Source organism: Bos taurus, chromosome 3 (assembly GCF_002263795.3).
Source record: "Bos taurus isolate L1 Dominette 01449 registration number 42190680 breed Hereford chromosome 3, ARS-UCD2.0, whole genome shotgun sequence".
NCBI lineage: Eukaryota > Metazoa > Chordata > Mammalia > Artiodactyla > Bovidae > Bos > Bos taurus.
In genome coordinates this window covers 25,588,085-25,613,591 of record NC_037330.1, presented here as the reverse complement: position 1 = coordinate 25,613,591, position 25,507 = coordinate 25,588,085, and the positions used below count along the sequence as shown (strand labels likewise).

Genomic DNA, 25,507 nt, shown 5'->3' with positions numbered 1-25,507 from the left:
ACATTACTTTGCCAACAAAGGTCCGTCTAGTCAAGGCTGTGGTTTTCTCCTGTGGTCATGTATGGATGTGAGAGTTGGACTGTGAAGAAGGCTGAGTGCCAAAGAATTGATGCTTTTGAACTGTGGTGTTGGAGAAGACTCTTGAGAGTCCCTTGGACTGCAAGGAGATCCAACCAGTCCATTCTGAAGGAGATCAGCCCTGGGATTTCTTTGGAAGGAATGATGCTAAAGCTGAAACTCCAGTACTTTGGCCACCTCATGCAGAGTTGACTCATTGGAAAAGACTGATGCTGGGAGGGATTGGGGGCAGGAGCAGAAGGGGACGACAGAGGATGAGATGGCTGGATGGCATCACTGACTCAATGGACATGAGTCTGAGTGAACTTCGGGAGTTGGTGATGGACAGGGAGGCCTGGCGTGCTGCGATTCATGGGGTCTCAAAGAGTCGGACACGACTGAGCGACTGAATCGAAGGGAACTGAACTGACACATGCGTAGAAATTGTCAGTACACAGAAGCACTTAACCAAATTGATACCCTCAAAAACAAAAAGTAAAAGAAAAAAAGAATTAGACCATCCATCCTGATTTCATGTACAATAATAGTCACTGTGGTTTTCTCTACAAGCATTCATACTGATATCCTATTTCCTTAGCGTTCCAGGGGACCTTGCCCTCCCCAGGGAAGGCATATATTTGAGAGCTCCATCCTGGTAGACAGTGAGAACCACACTTGTATCAGGCAGGGACGGAAGGGGCAAGGTAGAGAAATACTGCGTGTAGGAAGTAATCTTTTCCCCACAACCCAGCAGATTAGTACAAGCTCCAAAAATGTTTATTGATAAATAACAAAAGCTACTACTTGATATAAATAACATTTACCAAACACTTTATATCAGGCACTGCACTGCTAGCTTTCCATTTTCTTATTTAATACTTATATAACCCTACAAAGCTGTTTGATTTTTAATTCCACCGTACAGGTGAAGAAACGGAGATTTATGGAGGGTTGGTTAAGTTACTTGCCCAGGGCCTTACAGATAGTTAGGTGGTGACTGGAGATTCAGTTAATCTGAATTTAGAATCTGGACTCGAAACCACTTGCTATGGAGTGCCTGGACGGCGTCCAAGCCCCGCCTGCATGTTGTATAACATACACGGCTGAGCCCTGTGACATTCCGAGTTGGGCTGACGCTGTCGCAGTTGCCAACCTTGGCGATGGATTCCTCCAGGCCCTGAGTCCCTCTAACTGCACACAGGTGGTAACTGCGCCAGAGAACCAACTGTGCCGGTCCTTTCCCCAACGACCTCCAGGCAATTTGCGTGGGGAATCAGGAAGGCTCTCCTTGCTCAGCATCAGAAGTTTTTTCCGACTTCAAAACACACGTCGGAGGTAGGTTTGGGGGTTTCATTCTCCATTCCTGGAGAGAGACCTAAAGCAAAAATCCACAGAGAAGCAAAAGAAAAACAGGCCTGCGAGGGAGCGGAATAGAGATGGAAAAAACTTGGGTGAGAAGTTATGATAGGAATGGAGGAAAAGAGGGTAGCGGAAAGTAGAAAGAAAGGAGTCCTATCAACACCAAAGTTATGGGGTTGTCGACGCAGCCCCTGTCTATTGCGCCTGCGCAGTGCTACCTCCTTGGGCACCCCGGCAGCTTCCCGCCGCAGAAGATTTACTCGTCTCTCAGCAACCATTCACTCGAGGAGCCAATCAGAGGGCACCTTTCGCCCTGCCCGGGCCGTCAGCGCCCAGGCGGAAGGATCCTGTGGGCGCCGGCTCCGCCCCGCCCCGCCCCGCCCCGCCCCGCCCCGCCCCTTGCTCCCCCGGGAGGGCAGGCTAAGGGGCGGGGGTGGGGGCGGTGGCGGAGGGCGGGGGCGTGGTTAGGCCGTATAAGAACGGAGGGGGCGGCGGCAAGACGGCTCACTCAGTGCCGCTGCCCGGGGGCTGTAGTGACCGCGCCGCTCCTACTGGGGGGCTGCCCACGCCAAGGACCTGCCTCTGTGGTCTCCGCCGCCGCCCAGGTGAGTCCACGGCCCCCTCCTCTAAAGGTGCGAGGATGCACAGTCCCGGAGAGCCGCGCGCTCTGCCTTCGGTGGGGGGGTCTACCCCGGCCCAGCAAAGCTCTAGTCTTCGCCGAGCCTGGTGGGGGCGCGGGGCCGGAGGGGGAGGTGCGGACAGGTGCCGGGCCCCTATGCTCCCTTTCCCTCCCGCTCCCGCGACGTCACCCCCGCCCCCTAGACGGACCAACCCCGTGGGCCAGGCGAGACGCTCCGAGAGGGAGCTACAACTTTCCAGAGACTTCGGCTGGGGCTGGCAAACTTCAGCGAGTTCCTGCTGCGCGCGTCCCGCTGACTGCGCAGTGGCCGGGCGCGGGCCTGACGGCCGAAGAGTATGTGATGGGGGCCTTCGGCTCCTTCCCCGGTCCGATGGCGCCCGCGCCACCCCTGCCTCCCTTGCGGTCATTCGGGCTCGCCCCGGCGCTCCCGCGGGCGTGCATACCTCGGCCAACCGGTCAAGAGAGAATTCAAATGCGGCGGTTTCGGAAGGCGCAGTTAGGGACGCAGCGGTCGGTGACTGTATCTGGCCTGGGAGCCCGAGCCTGGTTTTGAAGGAGAGGGCGGAGATCCCTAACTTTTCCTGGGTTTTCACTAGACTGGGGACCCTGAGAGCCGCAAAGAGATCCAGTCGAGTGACTGGTGCGCTGCTCCTCTCTCGGAAACTCCTCGGGAATAGTGCGTCGGTGATCTGGTTCCTCCCTTTGTAGGAGTGAAACTTGCTTAGCCTGTCTACTGAAAGCCACGGCCGTCAGTCAATTTAGCTAGCGGAGCCGCGGGCGGCTTAGAGGCACGGTGCCCGGGAGGTGTCGCAGTCCAGATCGCGGCGGTGGGAGGGAGTCGGACGAGGGGGACGAACCTGAAGAGATACAGGTTGGTAACCTGCACACCTAAAGGCCGAACACTTGCCGGAGAAAACAGAACGGAGCTACCTCGAAGGAAAGGGAGGATTTCCAGGGAAATGACTGGCGAGTTTCTCTGGAGAATGTGAGATGACCCGGGCTCACTGGAACCGACTGTTAGGGCTGGACCCCGCGGGAGGGATCCGCTCAGTTGCCTTGCCCCCCACCCCTTCTTTTTTTTTTTCTTTTTGTTCCGAAGGGAGGCTTCTGAAGGGTTGACTAAATCTTTGTCTTAGGTAGGGACCTGCTGTCATTGAAATGTCCATTTGTTTGTAATGGAGTTATAACATGCACACCGTGGAGTGTTGCAGGGCACTTATTACAGGAAGCCTTTGTAAAGACCGTGTAATCATTTGTATTGTGACAGTTGGTATTCAGGAGATTTGGTAGGTGGGATGGGAACCTGAAGCTCCCCAGGAAGTAAAGTGAAGATTATTAAATCCTCCTGAAGTAGGCTCCTGGCCTGGCCCAGCTGCCTGCAGCGGGTGGTGATGGTGGGGGTGGGATGTGAGTGGCCATTGTTGGCTACACTAACCTTTCAGCGTGAGTAACTTGGCAGGGAAGCCAGCTGGCTAGTGAGCCAGAGCTGTCAAGGGGGTAGGAGTGCTTACCAGGAATTGCGCCTTCTTAAATCCGCAGAGGTGTTATGGAGGGACTGAGTCCTGAAGTGGAGACCCTGAGACCCTGCTATCCAAGGGGGTGGGGGTGGGCACTGGAAAACGCTGACTCTCTCCCTTTCAGGGAAGCTTGGAGGTGAGCCAGCAGGAGTTCTGCCCTTTGACATTCTTGTTTGTGAAGATAGAAAATTTAGTATCTCTGGAGTCAAGCTTTTACTTGAGATAACTCAAAGCTTGTGTCTTAAGGTATACCCACACCTTTAGAGTCCACTTATTCTCAATAAGAAGTTTTTGGAAAGCAGATTTGGGTATATTGTATATAATTGTTCAGGTAGCTGTGGATAACTTTAACATCAAAGTAAAAAAAACAACAACTTTTTTTTCTGCCTCTAAATTGTTACCCAAACAACAGTCCCAAATTTCCTAAGTTACTGTGTGTGCAGGGAATAAGCAGCAGCACTCTGAGTTTCTTCCACGATACCTATGTTGTATCCAGAGATTAAGCTGGGGCAATTGAAGGAAAGGATTGGCTGGCACTTGGCCTGTTTGTCAGAATGGCCATGATTTAGTCGAGCGCCCGGCTCTGCCTACTTAGCATCCTCAGCTCTCCTGGGAGTGCAAGTAGCCATCCGAATCACATCCTGAGTTGCAGCCAATCCCCGGCCCCACCCCCACCCCCAGCAGTGCCCCACTGAGTCTGCGTCGTCCTGTTCAAAGCCAGGCCGGCTTGTACACATTGAGCACTGCCCATCAGAACACAGAAGTCTTCACACTTATGACAGTCTGAGGAACTGCCTGGCAGTAAAGATAACTTCCTGTGGACTATAGCGTCCTTGTTCTCCCAGTGCCAGAAACTTGGCACATTCGATACAAAATTAGAAAATGTCATGATTTTTTCAGCTGCTCAATTATGTAGTACCCTTGTCTGGATTTTCATCTTTGATATGTTATGTGTATGGTGTCAGTCCCTAAAGAATGACAAGCCAAGAACAGTGAACGGATGTGGTAAACCCTTTCAGTGTTACCAAGAAAACATCTTGTAGATACCCAGGACTAGTTTCATGAGTTAAGTTAAACCTGTGATGATGTGTTTGGGTTTCTCAGTCTCTGTGTTTGGGTTTCCCAGACTCTAGGCTGCATCTTGTTGTTATGGGATGGGGGCGGGACTTAAAGGGAAGCAACGCAGAATCTGAGGTGTTTCTTGCGATAAAACATTACTCGGGTTAGATAAGGGCAATTGCTTTTGTGTGTTGTCACTGAGGTAAACAAGACAACATAGAAAAATGCTTTCTGCCATCTTGGTGTTTTGACTGTAACATGTTAAATAAATTGGCATAAGCAATATTGTGATGAAGCCAACACCTCTGTGTTTCAAGAAACGCTTATGTGTTTAAAGCCATTTGGGTACAGCAGTAGTGCTGATCTGTGATGCTTCCGGAGCTGCTGGTCTCGAACTTTTTTATCCTTTCACTACATGATTAATGAGGAAGTCAATTTTGGAGTTTAAATTGTTTAGAGGAATTCTAAATGGGAATGGCATCTTTGTATAGCCCAACTGTGTAAAGAAGCCTTATGAATTGTTTAGAATTCATAGATTTTGTGCAGCTGGGCCCTGTAGCCTGTTCTAGAACTGTTTGCAGAACCTCTTGGAACAATAGGGGAAAACAAATGTGAAGAAATAATTGCTGACGTTAAGCAACTCTCCACGTAGGATGTTTTTTAGTCTCGGAGCCTTTGGGAGTCTTGGTCACCCAACTGTATAAAGTGTTTATTTCTTGGATAACAGTGACCGAGTCTGTAAGTGGTTAAGTGCTTCCGAGGCAGGCATTTGTGCCAGGTGCCAAGGAGGCCAAGGGAATGGTATGTGAAAAGGCCCGTGGAAATGCTCTGGATGCAAATGGAGCTGGGCCAGCCTCAGAATGTCCTCGGGCACTTGGATTCTGCTGATTTGTTGCAGCCACTCGCATGTGAGCCCCAGGAAGGCAGGAGTCTGTGCTCATTGCTGAATGCCGGGTGCCAGGCCTGCGTGCCTGTTAACTAGGTCCACTGCCACTCCTCCAGAGAGGGAAGCACCTTTCAGGGGATGGTGTCCTGGTGGGCCAAGGTGCTGGAACACATTTTTGGATCGAAAGCTGCAGGCCCAAAATGCTGGGTGGCTTCGGGGCCTCTTAAAAACAGAGGCCTCCAGGGTGTAGGTTTGGAGCCCATGGGCAGTGACGACTAATTGGCTGACAGCTGGAAGTCCTCAGGCCTAGCTCCAGAACCCACTCCCTTCAAGCTCTTCCTCTCTGCCCATCCACCCAGCACAGCCTCACAGTGCTCACTCAGCCTTTCTCTCCATGTTCACTCGGCTGCTTGATCTGCTGAGTCTTTCTCTTTTTGAACTTTTTGTTTCCCGCTGCCATCGCTGACCTGGTTTCGGTCTGCAGACCGCTGCTTCATGAGAGCGGCAGCCCAGAGCCTCTCTCTCCCTCCGGCCAGCTCTCCACCCACCACCTCCAGCACCTTCACAAACCTCATAGGAACTACGCCTCCCTCTAGAAGACTGGCTTCTTCTGGGACCTGTACCTTTCCACCTTCCATTCGTTCCTGACCCCCCTTCCTAACTGCCCTCCCTTACCTCATGGAACACACAAATATTTGAACAAGCTAATGCTCCTCCTCCTTCCCCATATTCTGTTTTGACCTAGTTCTGGACCCTTCTCAGAAACTTATGTTCTTACCCCACCTGGTGATGCCCGTATCCCATCCCCTCCTCATCAGTACTTCTTTTCAGTTCTACCTTGTACCTTATTTTCTGTTTTTTTTTTTTTTTTCCCAAACCTGATCTTAACGTTGGATGAGCACAGAAAATTCCACATCTGTCTCTATATTCACTCCCTGTAAACGCATTTTGAGAAGAAAATTATCCATGAACCTTGAACTAACTGCTCCCACCATCTCGTATCAGCATCGTAAGCGTTTCTCGCCCTGCGTAGTCCTTACTAGAATGGGAGCAGGGGTGATCCTTGCCTGGAATGCCACCCCATTCCCCCAGACATGCCCTGTTTATCCCTGACCCATGCTTGTGATGGTTGAGGGTGTCAGTACCACCGCAGCCAACTGACTGTGCGTGGGCTTGGCCAGCCCTGGGAAGGGTGCTGATCCAGACACAGAGATGAACTGGGTGCTGCCTGGGCACCTGCTGTGTGACCAGGTGCTGGCCTGAGGGTGTTGGATGAGGCATGGGCACTTCTGCTGTCTCCCATGCCCAACCCCTTTGTTATCTTCATCCTCCTCCACTCCCCCCACCCCCTCCCCCGCCTCTGAAGCCACCTTAGTTGTGAGGACACCTGGGTTCTGGCCCTGGAAGCACCACTATCTCTTCAGATTTGACCTCTTTAGTTTCTTCATTGTAAGAAGGACAATAGAGATATGAATCACGATTACATTCCTAGTAGTCACATTACAATAAACAGGTGAAAAAAAATTGTTTAACCCGTCATGTCAAATACTATCTTTTCAATGTGTAATCAGTATAAAAATATGAATGGGTTATTTTACTTTTCCCCCTTGTACGCAGTGCTTGAAATCCAGTGTATATTTTATGTAGACAGCACATCTCAGTTTGGACTTGTCCCATTTCAGGTGCCCGACGACTTGTGGTGCATTATCGGGTGGCACAGATCCAGGCCATCTGCAAGAAATGTTTCATTCTCAAATCCTGATTCTCTGTGTGTGGGAGTCAAGAGTTAATAACAAGAGGTTTTAGAGAAGGAGTGTGAGCTAGAATCTAAGCTCTGTGAGGGCAGATATCTTGGTCTCTTGCTTCCTCACGGATTGTACACTCCTAGAGCAGTGCTCGGAATGCTGTAGGCACTCTGATATCCGAAAGAATGAAAGGAAGCTCAGTCATTGTGGCCTATCTAATCATTCACTGTGTGTGTCAAACCTGACACTGAAATACAGGATGTTTGAGTCCCAGTCCTGCACTCGTTCTCTTGTTTTTCTATAGTTTCCTAGGGAATAATCATAATGTTATAGAATTTCAAAGAATTGCAGGTAAAAATCTTCTGAGACTGGCTGGGGATCGGGAATCCAAAATTTAATTAGTCAACAATTAAAACTTGAAAATGGGAGAAGAAATAGCTGTTATGTAAAAGGTGTCTACAAGATGCCTGATAACAGCAACACATGATGCTGTTTGATGCTACTTGGTAAATGCTCATTTGATGACAAGCATCCCAGTGAGCCATAATGCATGGTCGGGCTCACACAATGGGGGACACCAAAGACAAGGGGGTGGTTTGGCCATTGGTGCAGAAATAGACATCACTCCATGGTCTCATTGCTTCACTTAAATCCTATCCCTTCAGTCCCTCCCTGCCTCCTCATCCTCCCACCTAATAAATTTCTGTTCTTAGCAGTATCAGAGGGGCCACTGAGCCTGGTGGTCTTTGCTCTGGCTGCCACCATGCTCAGTACCTGGAGGTCAGATACCTGCTATGCGAGTTAACTCTGCAGGGAAGGATCTGTGCAAAACTAAAACTGGCATGGAACTGTATATGTAACTCATGGAAATGAAGGCAGCTCCTGCTAGGTATCAGCGAAGGGGGTGTATGTATTCAGAGTCAGAGAAGTGCTGTGGTGCATTTGAGCAATTGAGAGTTGATTGTCCCTTTGCTGATAAGGCCCAAGTATGCTGTTTGTGATGAGATGGGGCTTTTAGCTGACTGAGTTGTCCTTTTAGACAACTGACAACTGTTCAAAGCTCTGAACCAGAAAGTTAGATGGTAAAGTAGCTTGTGGACATAACCATTGATAAAACCTGGAAGCTCTCAGCCCTTAAACCCTATGGATTGTATGTAAACTTGTTCATCTTTACTGTAAGGTCTCCTTGGAATCGTCCTATTTTCTCAGCCTAGTCAATGTCTGAAACTGTGGGACCGGCTCTGGGGATCTCTTTAAATGAGTTCAGACCAGTAACATCTCTGCTTTAGAAAGAGGCATTTGGTAGGAGGGAGGGAGGTACCCAGTAGCAACAAGGATTATTTCCAGTTCCAGTTGTGTATGTAGTATAATCATGCTGACACCTTGGAAACATCAAGGCTTCTATGCCTCTCTCCCTTCCAAAGATATCTATGTTCTGATCTTGTTAATATTTGCATTTGCCACGATTCAGGGTATTCCTTTAAGCACTTGAACTTCTGTGGTGTTCCTGTTATAACATCTGGGCCAGTGTTTTGATTCTGTCTCATGCTGTTTTGCTGCCACAGCATGACTTCTTCCAGCGTTATCTCTCCAGCCACACTTGCTTAAGCATCCTATGTTGAAAGACAGGAGCGAGCTTTCTGTTCGGAGTCATCTTAGGGTGGGTGTCTGTGGGTGGGGCCCAGGCATTGATAGCTAGGAAAACTATATGTTGGCATCAGTGGGGAGGGGCGGCTGGTAGGTGCCTCTCTCCGGGAAAACCTGGGCAGAGCGAGGGGACACTTGCCTCTGTGCCTGCTTCCGCTTCCACCTGGGACACTCTTTGCCTTTGGCTCAGGCAGCATCACAGTCACAGTGGGAACTGAACCAAAATTTTTGACTCTAGTAAACATCAGAGCTAAATGGCCAGGAGGAGGCTGATAACTGAGAAAACAGATTGAGGCTTCTGGCTGAGTGTGCCGGGGCTGAATGAGAAAAGACCACCTGCTGAGTTGTTGTATCACTGACCTGAGAACTGGGCATGGCTTTGAGGCAAGGGGCACTTTTTATTCTGACTGAGGTGGAGTGTGTCTGCGGGTGGTTGAGTAAGCAACTGTAAACGTTGTTGTTGTTCAGTTGCTCAGTTGTGTCCAACTCTTTGTGACGCCATGGACTGCAGCACCCAGGCTTCCCTGTCCTACACCATCTTCTGGACTTTGTTCAAACTCATGTCCATTGAGTCAATGATGCCATCCAGCCATCTTGTCCTCTGTCTTCCCCTTTTCCTCCTGCCCTCATTCTTTCCCAGCATCAGGGTCTTTTCCAATGAGTCGGCTCTTCACATCAGGTGGCCAAAGTATTGGAGCTTCAGCTTCAACATCACAACTTCAGCTGCAAACATAATTTCTTGGAAAAAGTCAACAAAGAATGTATTTTCTTATACTTTTAATAAACAGGGCATTATTGTATCTGGTTCTGTTGCTCTGGGCTGTCTGCTAACGTAAACTCTTATTCCATGTACATAAACCACAGGTGTGCGTCTTGGTTATCTGTGACTTTGTAGTGTGTTTTGGGGTGGTGGGAGAGTTTTCAGAATGTAGCTGCCTTGCAGGTGCTGGGCTCACCCGGAGGCCTGCCAAGGGGCTGGCAGACAGAAGGCTTCCTCAGGCTGCTCCCTGGTCCTAGATAACTTTGGCCTTCACCACCCTAGGAATTCAAGGAGTGAAGGAGGATTTCACTGCAGAAGACTGAATCCCTGTTGACCCTGGTTTTTCTGCTTTCTGCCCACTTATCTGCTGCAGCATATATGAAGTCCATGGTCATTCCAAGCGCATGACTCTCTTTCGAGGATAAAAGGTTGCCAGGGGTCAGACTACATGCTGATGGGAAAAGAGGCAGGTGTCCAGCCTTAGGTTCAATGTGCAGGCGTTTGTCAGTCTATTCCAGGAGTTTCTGTTTTCAGGTGTGTTCCAGCTCTCCTTCCTGCATCAGCCCTTGGAGTCCTGGTCACTTCTTGCCAATTTGTCTACCTCCTCTCTGCAGCTCCAGTGGGGTTATCTGTTCTCAGATCCCATCAAATTGCTCTCTTGTCTGCAGGAAGTATCCTGTTCTGTTGCTTCGTCAGCAGATTCACAGTCCTGATCTTCCAGTCACCAGAGCAACTCCCAAAGGCTGCTCCTTTATTCTGTGAGCAGAGCATGCACCTTAGCTGCAGATCCAGACCTGGATCAGCTCATTCTTAAAAGCTCCCTCCTGCGCTATTATTGTTTCCTCTTAATGCTCAGCAAGCTGACTGCCCCAGCTCCTTCCATTCTTGGCTTCCCTGTCCCTTCCTCACTTGCTTTCTCTGAAATCACCACCACTCCTGACCTGGCCAGCATCCTGGAGCTTCCTCAGAAGGGAGTATCCAAGGCCTTCACCTCTCAGCCATTGTTCCTTTACAACACTCATTCTCATGACTATTTAGCATGTCTGTACTTAGTTACGTTCAATTCTGGTGGCTCCCACCAGGCTGGATACACCCTCACATCCGTGATGCTTTTGAGGGCGAGAGTTCTGTGCTGACAATTGTTAGATACTTTGGTTCTAAAGACCTTGCTTTGCCAGTTGCTGTATGGTATTACTCCACCTAGGGGGCCTTAGCACTTCTGGCCAACTTCTTTCCCACCATCTTATTACAAAGCTTCATACCTTTCTTCTCTCTTTTCTTCTTATTGCCATCTTCTTCCTACAGCTTCCTGAGCAACCAGCTTACCTTCAAATCCGTGCTCTGACCCCAGCATGTACGCCAAAGCTACCTGCCTCCCAGGAAGCCTCCTAAGTCCCATTTCTGTCTCTTCTGAGTGGTGTGTCCTTGGACAGTTAACACTGTGTAGTCTCTCTGTTCCCTAGCTTCCCCACCTTTAAAAGTAAGGAAATAGTATCTCCCTTGCAGGATTGTTTAAGGAATCAAACAGGTTGACCCAGATGAACTTCCAGCACTGTTTTGCTGCCTGTTTGTTGTTGTTGTTCAGTCGCTCAGTTGTGTCCAACTGTTTGTGACCCTGTGGGCTGCAGCTTGCCAGGCTTCCCTATCCTTCACTGTCTAGCGGAGTTTGTTTGAACTCATGTCCATTGAGTAGATGATGCCGTCTGTTTGGGACATTGCCAGATATTTGGTTTAGTGGCTCATAGGGCACCGACCTGGGGCCGTCTCTATAGGAAGAGCCCCTGAGGCTCTGCACCTCTTAGTACTGGCCAGAGCATCTAAGCATATGGTAAAATTAAGCCAGTGAGGAAAGGATGTGGTTGAGAATTAGTTAAATGTTTCTGTTATGAAACAGCTGATGTGCAGGCACCCCCGCCGTGAGAACTGGGATTTCCTGCACCCTGGCAAGGGCTTCAGTTCACTGGTGCCTCTCTGAGGGGCACCTCTAAGCCACCGAATCCTGATTCACATCTTTTGCTCAGCTGGAGTCTGCGCTCAACCTGGCAGTGAAGGCTGGTTGACTGAAGCTTTGCTGTCTTTAGTGTAAATGGTGGTGATGAGGAGTGATGGGAAGACAAGGTGTCATGGTTAAATAGTTAGCAGAAGGCAGCTTTCTCCCTTATTTGGATAAGACCAATAAAATTTATGTTTCAGAAAAGATCACTTTGGTAGCAGCAAGAACTGGTCATCCCAGTGTACATGTGGGTGTGTAGCATGAGCTTACTGCCCTCTCCCCACCTGCCACTCACTACTGGCAGAACTCAACCTGCCTGGAATTTGCCACCAGTTCTGAGAGTCAGAACATTAGCTCCAGAGTTGAGGACCTGGGGTCAATTCACTTGATCTTTCCTGATCCTTATCCTTTGTGTGGGCTTCCCCGGTGGCTCAGACGGTAAAGAATCTGCCTGCCTGCAATGCAGGAGACTGGTGTTGGATCCCTGTGTCAGGAAGATCCCCTGGAAGAAGAAATGACAATCCACTCCTGTATTTTTGTCTGGAGAATTCCCCGGACAGAGGAGCCTGGTGGGCTACAGTCCATGGGGTCCATGCAGAGTCAGACACGACTGAATGACTTTTACTTTCATGTAGAGTGCTTGTACGGATTGATGGCCTTGGACATGGAGTGGCTTGTACTAAGTGCTCTTCTGTCTGCTTGTCCGCACACCTGTACACCTTCATTTTATAGGAAAAAAGAAATAGGCCCAGAGCTGTGGTTTCCATTCACTCAGCTAGATGAGGGAAGAGGTGGGATGGGATGTTATGATGTGTGTTGCTATCTACTTTCACTTCTATTTAAATTCTCTAGGATTTTATAAGCAAGGAAATAGTTCCTTTTTGCTTAAAGTGCCCTCGGTTGTCCACAGAGGAGAAGAGTTCATGTGGAACATGGCAGCCACGGGCACAAGGTTCCCCCCAGGGCCAGGAACCAGGGGTGGTGAGGGTCTTTGTTCCATATACACACACCTCCCCTGGACTTTGACAGCAGGCTTGGTCCACTGTCCACGGCTGAGTCTCTGACCCTGAGCTGGAAAGGGTCATGAGGAAGATCCAGACCATTGAGTTAACACCTGGTTAACAGTATGAGGGCATGTTGTCGTCAAAGGAATGCTGAACAGTGTTTGAGTGTCTTTGTGTTCTGAGCCCACAGCGGGGTCCAGGGCAGAGGCGCCGCTCAGTTGCCTGTGGGCTGGATGGAGAGGCTGCCACAGCCGAGAGCACCCTGATTCACACTGCAGTTTTTCCACAGAACCTTCTGGGACGTCCATGACAAATGTCGGGACCTAGACTTAAATACACACCATTCTTTAACTTCACAGATGGACCTCTCCACATGTGCTAGGACTCTGGGTACTTCTTCCTGTAATGCCGGGCGCACAGAGGAATCAGTGCTGATTTGACACTAGCCCTCGACCATAAGGCTTGAAAGTATTACGAGTGCTCTTAGCATTTGTCTCCAACCTGACCACTTGCCTGTCCTTCTGCTTGCCCTAAGTCCCATCATGCTTTCATAGTCTCTGTCACTCCTGTTTCTGGGGTCTAGATAAACTAGGGAGCAGGACTGAAAGTGAAAGTGAAGTTGCTCAGTCGTGTCCAACTCTTGGCGACTCCATGGACTATAGCCCACCAGGCTCCTCCGTCCATTGGATTCTCCAGGCAAGAGTACTGGAGTGGGTTGCCATTTCCTTCTCCAGGGGATCTTCCCGACCCAGGGATCGAACCCGGGTTTCCCACATTGCAGGCAAATGCTTTATCCTCTGAACCACCGGGACTGGAAATAGCTTTTTTTTTTTTTTCTTTTCAGTGAAGGCTCAGAGTGGTTTTCAGATCCAACTGCCTTGAGTGTGCCAGGCAGTGGGAAACAAAGATAAGTTAGACATCCTCTTGTCCTCAGGGAGCTTGGTCTCATCTTCGGGCTTTAGTTCATCTTTTCCTCTTACCTTGTGCTGCCGTCTCTGTAAAGCTGTTTTCCACTCATGTGTGTATTTTATCCTGCTGCTTCAGCCAGATGCTAAAAGAAAAGGGAATTTAAGGGTACCTAAGATAGTTGTTCATCATGAGACAAACTTTAGAAGATTAAGTAGCTTAAACTGAGCAGGCCACTGCTCATCCTCATTTGTGCCTGAAAAGGTGCCTTAAAATCAATGAGATATCATGGTTGCCAGCTTTCCCAATTTCTATTGAGCAAATTCAATGAATCTGCTTCTCAGGCAGTAAAAGGGCAGTAAAAAGACAGTAAAGACAGTAAGAAGACAGTAAAAAGTACTTTAGTTTGAATTTACCAGGCTTCAAATTATTTTGTGTTCTGTTTACTATTTTGTTAATTCTGCTAATTAGAATTTGCCTTTAACCAGGGCCTTTCATGAGTTGAGACTGTTTCAAGTAATTCTCTTATATGGGGATTATATCAGTGTTGATCTCTAGTAGTTAAAAACTACTGTGACACAAAGTTCTGGTGTGTAATCTAAGCACTGGGGCCTATGACTTAGATTTATTCTAGTAATCCCACGTTTGTCTAAGTAACTTGTAAATGTGCTTTGGTATTTGAAATTGTTTGGCGGGATGAGGGAAAACGAAGGATTTATTTCTAATAGTCATCGTTAACTTATTTGGGACACTTCTCATAAGCTAAACCACAAATACAAACACAACCTAAATTTGAGCTTTCAATAGCTTCAAGAGCTTCTCCAGATCTAAGTCATGGTAAATCGAGAGAATTAAAAACTATACCATGGGGACTTTCCTAGCGTTCTAGTAGTTAAGACTCTGTTTCCACTGCAGGGGGCATGGGTTCAGTTCCTGGTGGGGGAACTAAGATCCTGCATAACAAGCAGCATGGCCAAATAATTAAATAAATAAAAGCTATTTTTAAAATGATGTTTCTATCTGCAACAAACAGAGAAAACCTCAGGCTTCACGACTGAATCTAAAGAGTAACTAAATGGACAAATGTGTATAGACCAATTCAAGGCTAGCAAAAAAAAAACAAAACAAAACACCAACTATACCATGGACTTAGCATATGTCCCACACTGTGCTTTTATATAGACTGTTTTTTTTTCTGAGAATTAACTCCATTATTCATATATGTGTCAGAAGTTGTTGACATGGAAGATGCCAACCATAGGCATCTTGGGTTCCTGAAAAAGTGTTTATTGCATTTATTAAGGTTCTTGCAACTGCAAGCAATAATCAGCAGCACCATGAGGATAGCTGCTGTTGTTGTTCCATCGCTCAGTTGTGTCCAACTCTTTGACTCTATGGACTGCAGCACGCCAGGCTTCCCTGTCCTTCACTCTCTCCTGGAGTTTGCTCAAATTCATGTCCACTGAGTCAGTTGATGCTATCTAATGATCTCATCCTCTGTTGCCCTCTTCTCCTCTTTCTCTCAATCTTTCCCAACGTCAGAGTCTTTTCCAGAGTCGGCTCTTTGCACCATGTGGCCAAAGTGTTGGAGCTTCAGCTTCAGCATTTAAGGTTGATTTCCTTTAAGACTGACTGGATTGATCTCCTTGCATTCCAAAAGATTCTTGAGTCTTCTCCAGCACCACAATTTGAAAGCATCAATTCTTTAACACTCAGCCTTCTTTATGGTCCAACTCACATATAGCTATAGACATACAGCTCTCTCACTATAGCTATGTGTATAGACATAGCTATAGTACATCTGAAATGGGAAATAGTAATTCTTGTGAAACTACAGAAGACATTTTTGTATGTTAAATAGAATGACACTAGACGAGTTTTTTTTTTTTTTGTAAAAGACCCACAATGGACGTCTTCTTTTAGACAACACATAAGTAGAAAATTGCATAATAGCCCTTCCAGATCAGAACTGTCCCTCCTCCTCATCCTGCCTGTCTAGAGATCAGTTTTTAGGCTGAAAGTGGGGGAAGCTTCTAAGTGCATTTGGTGTTGATACATGGGTATGGGGATAGTGGGATGGGCTTCAAGGAAAGGAATTAAAGAGAATAAACAAGGTAGCAGATTAGAAGTTTCATAGGGGAGAGATTTTGGAACATGGCTCATAAGATTTTAACTTTTTTCAATTAATATATATGTAAGTTCCAAATTCAAAAGAAATAAAACAAGTTTTCTTTGTACCCTAGCCTGGAAGTGGTATTTGATGTAAGCTGAGCTTATGTATCCTTTCAGGGATTTTTGATTGTATAAGCATAGACTTGTGCCTTTACACACACAGTTTCAGACTTGATTTTTTATTAATCTTCATAAGCATTTCATATTCATACAGATAGAGCTACCACCATTCTTAGGGACAACTGCATGCATTTGTATCCTGTTGTATAGATGCATCAAGTCATTTAACCTTCTTTACTGATGAGTATTTGTAGCTTTATAAATAATGCTTCAGTGAATATCCTTGTGCATACTTGCAAGTATACTCATAGAATAAAATCCAGGGTAGACTTCCCAGAAGTAGAATTGCATGCCAAAGAACAGGTCCACTTAAAATTGAGAGTCCCACATTTTTCCTCAGAGGGAACCCATGGGCAGTGTACCAAAAGTGTCTGCTTATTGGTCTTTGCTAGTCTGATAGATAAAACTGATACATGAAGTCTAAATTTGCCCATCCCTTAAGGTAAGGTTGAATATGTTATAGGTGTCTGAGCCACTGTTATATCCTCTGCCCTTTCTTTTATCTTGAGGTTCTAGTATTTCTGATGCATGAGAGCTCCTTATTTGTTAAGGAAGTGAGTACTTTGTCTAATATTATGAGTATTTTCCTACTTTTGTCTTCTCACTTCTTTATAGTGTTTTCACCTATAGATATTTTAATTTTTATATAGGCAAATGCATCAATTTTTGTGACTGCTGTGTGATTTAGAAAGGAATACCTATTCTGTGTAAATTTACATAAATTTCATGTTTTTTCTAGTACTCTTAGGGCTTCATCTTTTTTACACTAGAAGATGAAGTCTTTGATTCATCTTCTGGATCTTAGATTGACACAAGCAAAGAGGCATCTTATTTTTTAAATCTAAATAACTATCCAAATGTCTCAATTTTCCCTTTTCTATTTTGAATGCCTTCTTTATTATACGGTAAATCCCCTTATGTACTAGATTTTCCTTCTGATTTTTAAAAATTCTGTTTTATAAATTTGTCCATCTTTGTGTGGCAGTACTATGCTGTTTCAATTTTTGTGGCTTCATATCTCCTACCAGGCTAGTAGACCTCTTTCCATTTTTTCATAACTTTTTTGACTGTTCTGCCCCTCCTCCCATTAGAACCTTACAAAATTTCAGTCTAAAATAGATTCTAACTTTGAATCTATGGCAAGTTCAGAGATTTAAAAATATATGAACATTTTCATGCATATGTACTCCCGCACCTTCCCACTGCTCCCCACCCCCTGCCCCCCGCCCCGCCAACCAAGAACAAGTGATAGCTTTCCTCATATTCTCCCAGGTCTAAGATGTCCTAGTTCTAATGTTAAGAGTCACTGTTCTGGAGGTGGAACAGTCCTGACTTTAACTCTAGATGACTTTTTTTTTTTTTTAAACAAGTCCTTAAAAGTGAGGACAAAAGTGATTCCTACACCTATTCACCTCTACAGCATTATTGAGTTTCTTCCTGGAGGTTTTCTTAAAATTAATTGTTCCTCCTTTTCCAAGTACTGATTGAATCTCAGCTCCTGTGTTGCTGTGACTTCTCATGCCCATATCAGAAATACGAACCTTGGAAACACACTAAGATCTGATACACAGTGTAAAGCAAGTTGTGTGTTTATAGGTAAGTCAGCGTACCTGGCAGAAATCTGTGTCACCAAATCATAATTTAGCAGGGTGTCGAAGCAGAGCTGGAGCCATGATTTTCTATAGTCATTTGGACTTAATTGTGTGGTGTCCTGCACAGTTGGCACAAGTGTACTTCATGCTCTGCCCATCATCATTAAAGGGGCCACAAAGAACCAAGTGTACATAAGAGCATGTTAAAGAGAGATCTCTACTGTCCCAAATTTGACTTGAAGCCAAAGGCCAGCCACAGTAAATGTCAAATATTTCATCACAAATTTCAGTTGGTATTGATAGCATAATCTAGATAGCCCAGGGCTTTCTAACAGTGTCCAAACAGGTTTGCAGGGAAAGTTTCATCTTCCCCTTGACAAGTATGCTTCAGCAATAAGCAGAAGGGCACCCATCCTCCACCGGTCTTCCTGGACTCTACTCTGATCACATGATCATCCACCTTCCCACTGCCAACCAGGAAGTTCAGTCCCCTAACCTCCCTACGAAAGGGAGCCTGTGATCTGACTTGAGGAGAGAGGCGCATGATGGCCAGATTGGACAACTCACCAGGTTCTTGACTGCCTGCTGCCTTCTACTGCAGTGGAGCTCTCTTGTGGCCTTTCTGCTGGCTCATATCCCTGCCCCATAAATGAGCTTTCCTGTGACTTTCCTGTTTGCCCCAGTCAACTGACACTTCTTTCTTCTGCCTTCATATTACATTTTCTTTCTCATACTGAGATGTCATGTTCTCACTCTCCTTCTTGCTGGCCAGCTCCTGGAAAGCTGCTTGTCTTGGTATGTCCATTAGTGCCCCCAACACAGACCGACAGCCGTGCCATCAGTCTGAGCTCTGCAGATAAGGCAAGGGCCCCGGGCACCACCAGCACAGGACCGAAAACCCAAGTTGGAAGCCCAGGACTACGCGTCCTGGGTGTGCTTGCAAAGGCAGCAGCTTCCAGTGAGTGAAGCTGCAGGTCCTTGGGATGGATTTTGTGTATGTAGCAAGTCAGAGAAGTGAAGCGGGTGGCAGACCTCTCTGTTTGCTGCGAAGTCTGAGGACAGCACCTCAGTCTCTTCCATCCATCTAGCTAATGCGTGACCCATGTGGAGCCACGGCACCTGGACTTTCTAATATATCTGTTTTTGTCATTCCACATCAGAATTTCCAGGGATCTGTTGTTTTGCTTTCTGAACAGTATAACTTAGTTGCAAGTTGCCAGGGTAACTTTGTGGCTCTAGCAGGCGATGTTGGAGAAGCATGCTTTTCTCCTAGTGCATACTTGCTCTGCTGTGTCCAACTCTGCAACCCCATGGACTGAAGCCTTCCAGGCTCTTCTGTCCATGCGATTGCCTAGGCAAGAATACTGGAGTGTGTTGCCATTTCTTTCTCCAGGGGATCTTCCCCACCCAGGAATTGAACCTGCGTCTCCTGTGGCTCCTGCATTGGCCGGTGGATGGATTCTTTACCACTGAGCCACCTGGGAAACCTTTTTCTCCTAGTACTGAGTGCTAACTTTGTTTTCCTTGGGTAGGTTGAAGGGATTCTTTTTCAAAATAGAGTTGAAAAATCACACTTCCCTGAGGAGGTTTCCCACATCCTGGGTGGGGCCTCCTTGCTGGGTCAGCAGTTCCAGTACTTAGGTGACCTAACCCTTTCTTACTCAGGAATCTTGTCTTTCAGACAATTTCTTGGCCCAGCCCTGGATGACAGGAGTGTTTGTTACAGGGCTGACGGGTCCTGAAGGTGAAGAGGGTACCAGCATACTTGATTCTAGCAGGACTAAGCCTAAAGTTGAGAATCCATCTATTCATGGAAGGAAGAAATCTTCTTTTGTGGCTCCTGTGTTCTGTGTTGGCATTGTGGCCTGTGTGTCAGCCAGCTCAGGATGTAGATAGGGAGCCAAAAACAGGAGAGGCAAAATTAGCAAAACCTATAGACCCTCTGTTGAATGATGCTGTGTTTTGGTTATTTGGTTTAGTAAGTTTGTCTGCTTGCCCTCACACACAAATTCTACCCCCACCCTACCTTCATGAAGACAAAATGGGCAAAACAAACACACCGCATAGAAAACAAAATGCTCAAGTTGTCGGATTGGTACAGGGTAAGCTGATGTGTATTTTGACCTCACTCCACGCGGACACTGTTCTAGACGTGTTTAACTCATTTAATCCTCACCATAGCACCCGACAGCAGGTACCACTTGGCAGTAAGGAGGATGTTCAGAGAGAGACCAGCCTCGTTTCTGAGTCCCCAGAGCTGCTTTGACACAGAGAAGTGAACCCTAACTCTGTTTCTCCCCCCTCCCTTTCAGTTTCCCTGGCAACAACATCCCCCAAGATGGCCGAGGAGAGCAGCAGTACCAGGGACTGCGTGTCCTTCAGTGTGCTCACCTGGGACCAGGTGAGCCGTCTGCACGAGGTCCTGACTGAGGTGGTGCCCATCCATGGCCGAGGCAACTTCCCCACCTTGGAGATCACACTCAAGGACATCGTGCAGACTGTCCGTGGCCGGCTGGAGGAGGCAGGCATCAAAGTGCAGGATATCCGGCTGAACGGCTCTGCGGCCGGCCACGTCCTGGTCAAAGACAATGGGTTGGGTTGCAAAGACCTGGACCTCATCTTTCACGTGGCTCTTCCCACAGAGGCCGAGTTTCAGCTGGTCAGGGATGTGGTGCTGTGCTCTCTCCTGAACTTCCTGCCGGAGGGCGTGAATAAGCTCAAGATCAGCCCCACGACCCTGAAGGAGGCGTACGTCCAGAAGCTGGTGAAGGTGTGCACAGACGCTGACCGCTGGAGCCTCATCTCCCTCTCCAACAAGAACGGGCGCAACGTGGAGCTCAAGTTCGTTGACTCCATCCGGCGCCAGTTTGAGTTCAGCGTGGACTCGTTCCAGATCATTCTGGACTCCCTGCTTTTCTTCTACGACTGCTCTGGCCATCCCCTGTCCGAGCATCTGCACCCCACGGTCATTGGGGAGAGCGTGTATGGGGACTTCGAGGAAGCCCTGGACCACCTGCAGAACAGACTCATCGCCACCAAAAACCCCGAGGAGATCCGGGGCGGGGGGCTGCTCAAGTACAGCAACCTCCTGGTGCGGGACTTCCGGCCCACCGACCAGGATGAGATCAAGACTCTGGAGCGCTACATGTGCTCCCGGTTCTTCATCGATTTCCCCGACATCCTTGAGCAGCAGAGGAAGCTGGAGACCTACCTGCAGAACCACTTCGCCGAGGAGGAGAGGAGCAAGTACGACTACCTCATGACCCTGCGCAGGGTGGTCAACGAGAGCACCGTGTGCCTCATGGGCCATGAGCGCAGGCAGACCTTGAACCTCATCTCCCTGCTGGCCCTGCGCGTGCTGGCCGAGCAGAACATCATCCCCAACGCCAGCACCGTCACGTGCTACTACCAGCCTGCTCCCTACGTCAGCGACGGCAACTTCAGCAACTACTACGCGGCCCACCCCCCACTCACCTACAGCCAGCCCTACCCCACCTGGCTGCCCTGTAACTAACCTTGAGACCTGAGGGTTTCCACAGGGGGGAACCCCCCACCCCCACCCCGGGCAGGGCAAGGCTCAGGTAGGGGAGCCTCCTTCTAGATGTAGGTGTTTGGCTTTTAAAGCAGAACTCAGCTCTGATTCGGCTTTTTTTTTTTTTTTTTCTTCTTTGTGTGCCCATTGGAATGGGTCTCCAGTGTATCATGAGCCAAGGGACCTGCTATTCCAGTGCCACTTTGGAAAATGCTAAAGGAAGTATGACCTCTCCACATCTTTCCAAAACAGACACTAACACGCCACATCCTGAACGTCTGAGCTCCGGGCAGTTGTTGAGATTGGGAAGCACGTGGGCAGTGCAGGAGGAGCCTCAGTTGCTGGGTTCCTCACTGGAGCCTAGGGGAGGAGATGTCAGCCCTCACTCGGAATTCTCAGCACTTAACATGAAAGTCGTGCAGATGGTCTTATTTTCTTGTATCTGTTTTAGTCAGGCAGAAAAACTGATAAACATGAGGGTGCTCTTGTGGCTTAATTTTTTGTTCAAGGGGCTAAATTGCTTATGTTTATTCTCTGTCAGCAGAGCTGAGGATTTGTCTCAATAAACCAAAGCCGATAGCTGGAGAATTTATGATCTGGTTGGATATGGTTTATGGTTTAGATGCTATGCTATCTCAAGGAATTGTGAGGTATTGCTGAGAGAAAAAAAAAATGACCTTTTCTTGAAATGTAACTTGAAAAACAAAATAAAATATGCAACATAACGTTAAGTAGAATTGTGGTGGTGGTGGTGGGGGGGGTGATTGTAAATAGGAAACGTGAATGTTCAATCTTTCTTTTCTTAAGTAAGGAATTCTTGTTGAATGACACTTGCCCCTGCTTATCAGCTCATCACTTTTGTTTTGCTCTTCCCAAGACGAAGGATGGTGCCGAGTCTAGAGTCATTGCAGTAACTGACATGAGGGGCTTCCCATGTTTTAATTGGAAACCCATTCTGGTCACATTCCAAGTATGACTGGCTGTTTTTTTCTGGAGTACTCTGGCTGATTTTTGTTTTTGTTTTCTTTTCAAAAAATAGTGGTTTCCTTCTCCAGGCTTTTTGGACAGCAGGTGAACACAGGAACGTCAGTAGATCCGAGTGACCTGTGGAGCGTTCCGCACGTGTGTGGACTGTGCTGCTCACACAAGCACCAGGTACTCAGAACCTGGTTTGAAATTGCTTTAGATTCGCACCTGCTGTCCCTGTGCTGCATGGGAGGTGGACACTCCTTCCACTGGTGGGGCCTTGTGTGCGTGCGAGCCCCCAAGGCACCTCGAGAGGATTATTTCTGGTGTATTTGGGAAGAATTGAGAGAATGAAAAAGAATCTTCCTTACGCTGGTAGATTGACTGTACTTGTTTATACTCGCACTTTAGAAGGAAAACAGTGTTATTCTCTAGTCTGAAGCAAGCTTAGTAAATGGGAGAGTTCTAGGCCACTGTTGCTTTCCCAGTAGGTTTAGATAAGGGACTTTGTGTTTTGAGACTTTTTGTGGGATCTCTTAGAAAGCATCACTTTAGGGTATCAAGGGCAGAGAAACGCCATAGTGCCAGCCAGCTTGGTTTCTTAAGTGATTTAATCAAATCCATACTCCTGATTTTGATGTTTTCCTGTGGCCATAAGAATCCCAAGCCCTGAGTGATTGTTTTCTCCTTGCTTGAAGCAATGAAGTTACAATAATGTTTAGTAGAAAAGGAGTGGTTTACCTTTTTCTAAAGATTATATTTTCAGGGTTTTTTTGTTCTTGTTGTTCTGGAATGTGATGTCTTGGTCCTCTAGAAAGCAGATCAAGTGTGACTGAAACCCAGGGCTTAGTTGGTATCCCTGTTGTGGACAAGGCGAATAGAAGCCACTTCTTAGTGTAACTAGCTCCTGTTACCTGTGAGCTGATAGTTACAGTTGACTCTGCTGGCTTTGAGTCAAGACTGGTTCTGCATGGAGGGGGCCCTGGGGTGCTTCAGTATTAAAAAGGGCAGTGAAGAGTGAACCCCAGCTTTAAAAACTATGTGATCATCCACAACCTTAAAAGGCTGCCATTGTGGTCAGATGGCAACATGTTTACACAAAGATAACAGATCTGTTTAACCAAAGCTTTGAAATATGATGAAGCCGCCAACATAAGCACTTGCTCACAGAAGTCAGTATTGCTTCTACTGGAAGAAGGCTCATGGATCAGGGTAACCAGGGTCCAGATGAAGACGGGGTCAGAACTGCATCAAGTAATTAAATTTCCAGTTTGACCTTGGAGTTCTTTCTACTTCCTTTTTTTTTTTTTTCCCTGTCTGGTACTAATCCTTTTAGGATGAAGGGAGGCACAGAAGTTGCTAGAAATCTCAAGCCCCTGAGTTCTTTACCACTGCTGCAGGATGGCCCTTCACCTGAAGTTCTTGGTCAGCCCAGCCATTTTGAAGTTGGAGAGTAGACCTGTGTTCTAGAACCACCAGGGTAAAAAAATGCACTCTCCGAAGCTGCACTCACAAACACCTCCTGGGTTAGCGGTGTCTCTACCTGCTCTAGGAGCCTCTGGCCTGCCTCAGGATAAACCAGGTAACCTTGAATTTCAAGTGTCTGGAAATTCTAGCTGGAACCTGCCTTTTGTGCTGCTCACACAAGCACCAGGTACTCAGAACCTGTACTGAGTCCAGTGGTTCCTCTTCTTTGTGTACTGAGTAACGTGAAACTTGGCAGTGGCCAAGGGCACCAGAGTTCAAGAGCAAGTTCTAATATAAACACAAGCAGCCTCACGTTTGCTTCAGGGCTCCGAGCAGTTTTCTGATGCTTTCTGCAGGCATGCAGCTTGTTAGCCCAGCCTGCTTCTTGGAGTCAGGTTGAGCAGCCGCAGGATTAAAGCAGTACCTATCCCCCCTTGTGTTGGCAGAACAGGACACATCAAATTCCTGGCCTTGAGCTTCATCTCACCTTTAAATCTTCCCTTGGCAGTGAGACGCTATTCCTCACTCCATAATTTCAGCTCTGAAACCAAACTACATCACTGACACCTTCAGATCAGGGTTCCTGCTGACTGCATGTGGGAGGTGGCATGGCTCACAGCTGGGACCTGGCAGATGGAGAGAGGTGGGTAGGTAAGATGCTAGGTTCCTAATATGTGGTAACAGATGTGGTTTGGCATTCAAGGTTTGTTTTTGTTTCTTTCCCCCAGTTTGACTTTTTTTTACCCCCTGGGGATTAGAGTCACAGGAGAGCTGTGTGTTAACCTGTGTTTTGTGGTGATGCATTAGTAATCAAATTGCTAAAAGCCCAGATCTTCTTGTCCTTCACCCTCTCTGCTGGCACTGGCCCATTGCCTTCACAGTAGATTAGAACTAGTACTGCCTTGTGAACTTTGGGAAATAGTGCCACTCAAAAGCGACTTCCTAACTTGAGGAACACCTCCTTTTTAGTTAACTTTCTGGTCCCGGTGCCTTGTTTTAGGATGCAGCTGGATTCTGAGCTCAAACTTCCTCTTCCAGAGAACAAATGTAGTTGTGAGCAGAGACCCTGATGCTCCCCAGGGAAGTTGCTTCCTGGGTATGTGACTTGGGCTCCACACTGGGGAAGAACCATTGGTGTGGACTCTGTGAGGTGAAAGAGCTTCTAGTTGCCAAGGCTGGATTTGAATTTTTCATCTGGCAGAGACCAGAATGTCACAGCTGACTTTGGAACATACTCTGGTTCGGCCAGTTCCATTCAGAGCACCGAGGGAGGGGTGTATAGCAGGGGATATATTTTAAAAGACCAGGCAACCTTTCAGGATTATTTGTGGAGACTTCCAAGGTGAGGATCAGGAAAGAAAATGCTTTTTTGTGAGGTCAAGTTCTAAATCTTGTTTACTATCACTTAAAAAATAGTTTTAAGTGGAAGCAAAAGAAATTGCTTAGAGTTTTGCCTGGGCTAGTGGGAGTTGGTGTAAATCGTCAAGTGTGTTTGCATACGAAGGTGAGAAGACCATCCACTAAAGAGGAAGTCGTTAAATAATATGGATCTCTGGGCGTTTTAAAACTCAAGCCATCTGGTCTTTTTTTTTTTTTTTAGTGAATTTAAAAAAATTGCTGCTTTAGGAAAATTAAGTCTTTATCCATTAATTTCCAAATTACTATAGATGAAAAGATACAAATTAGACTAAATTGAAAGCTTTTTGTTATTCTGTACTTGCATAGCCTTTCCAATATTAATTTCCGAGGTTGTGTGAGGTTTCCTCTTTGGTGTAATGGCCACTGACCTTCTCATGGGATGCAGGTGAAATCACTTGTCAACGCAAAATGTGTTAGAACTTGATGAAATAAAGCTTTGAGTTTGAGAAATAAAGATTTATTTAAAAAGACCATGTCAGCTCTGCTCATTTCTTTGTGTCTCCTGGATGGTGAACTTATTTTACGTTTCAGGAAGTATGTAGCATGGTGGTGAGTGCTTATCAACATGATCAGCCTTGGATACTTGTCTGAAAGATGATGCTTTCTCTAGGGGAAGGGATGTGTGGTTACGTTTGGGGGCTGTAGCTCCTTCAATATTTGGATTTC

General features: G+C 47.0%; 1 protein-coding gene across 2 annotated transcripts; it reads left to right on the top strand.

Moving 5' to 3' along the window:
- The first annotated feature begins 1,917 nt into the window (after positions 1–1,917).
- On the top strand, positions 1,918–25,311 carry TENT5C (terminal nucleotidyltransferase 5C). Of its 2 annotated transcripts, none has more exons than XM_024990005.2 (2): positions 1,918–2,021; positions 19,770–25,311. In XM_024990005.2, the coding sequence occupies exon 2, from the start codon at positions 19,796–19,798 to the stop codon at positions 20,969–20,971; it is 1,176 nt and encodes a 391-aa protein (XP_024845773.1). In that variant the 5' UTR covers positions 1,918–2,021; positions 19,770–19,795; the 3' UTR covers positions 20,972–25,311. The 2 variants fall into 2 exon arrangements, with proteins under 2 accessions (XP_024845773.1, XP_024845774.1); XM_024990006.2 differs by having other exon boundaries at positions 1,918–2,927.
- The last annotated feature ends 196 nt before the right edge of the window (positions 25,312–25,507 follow it).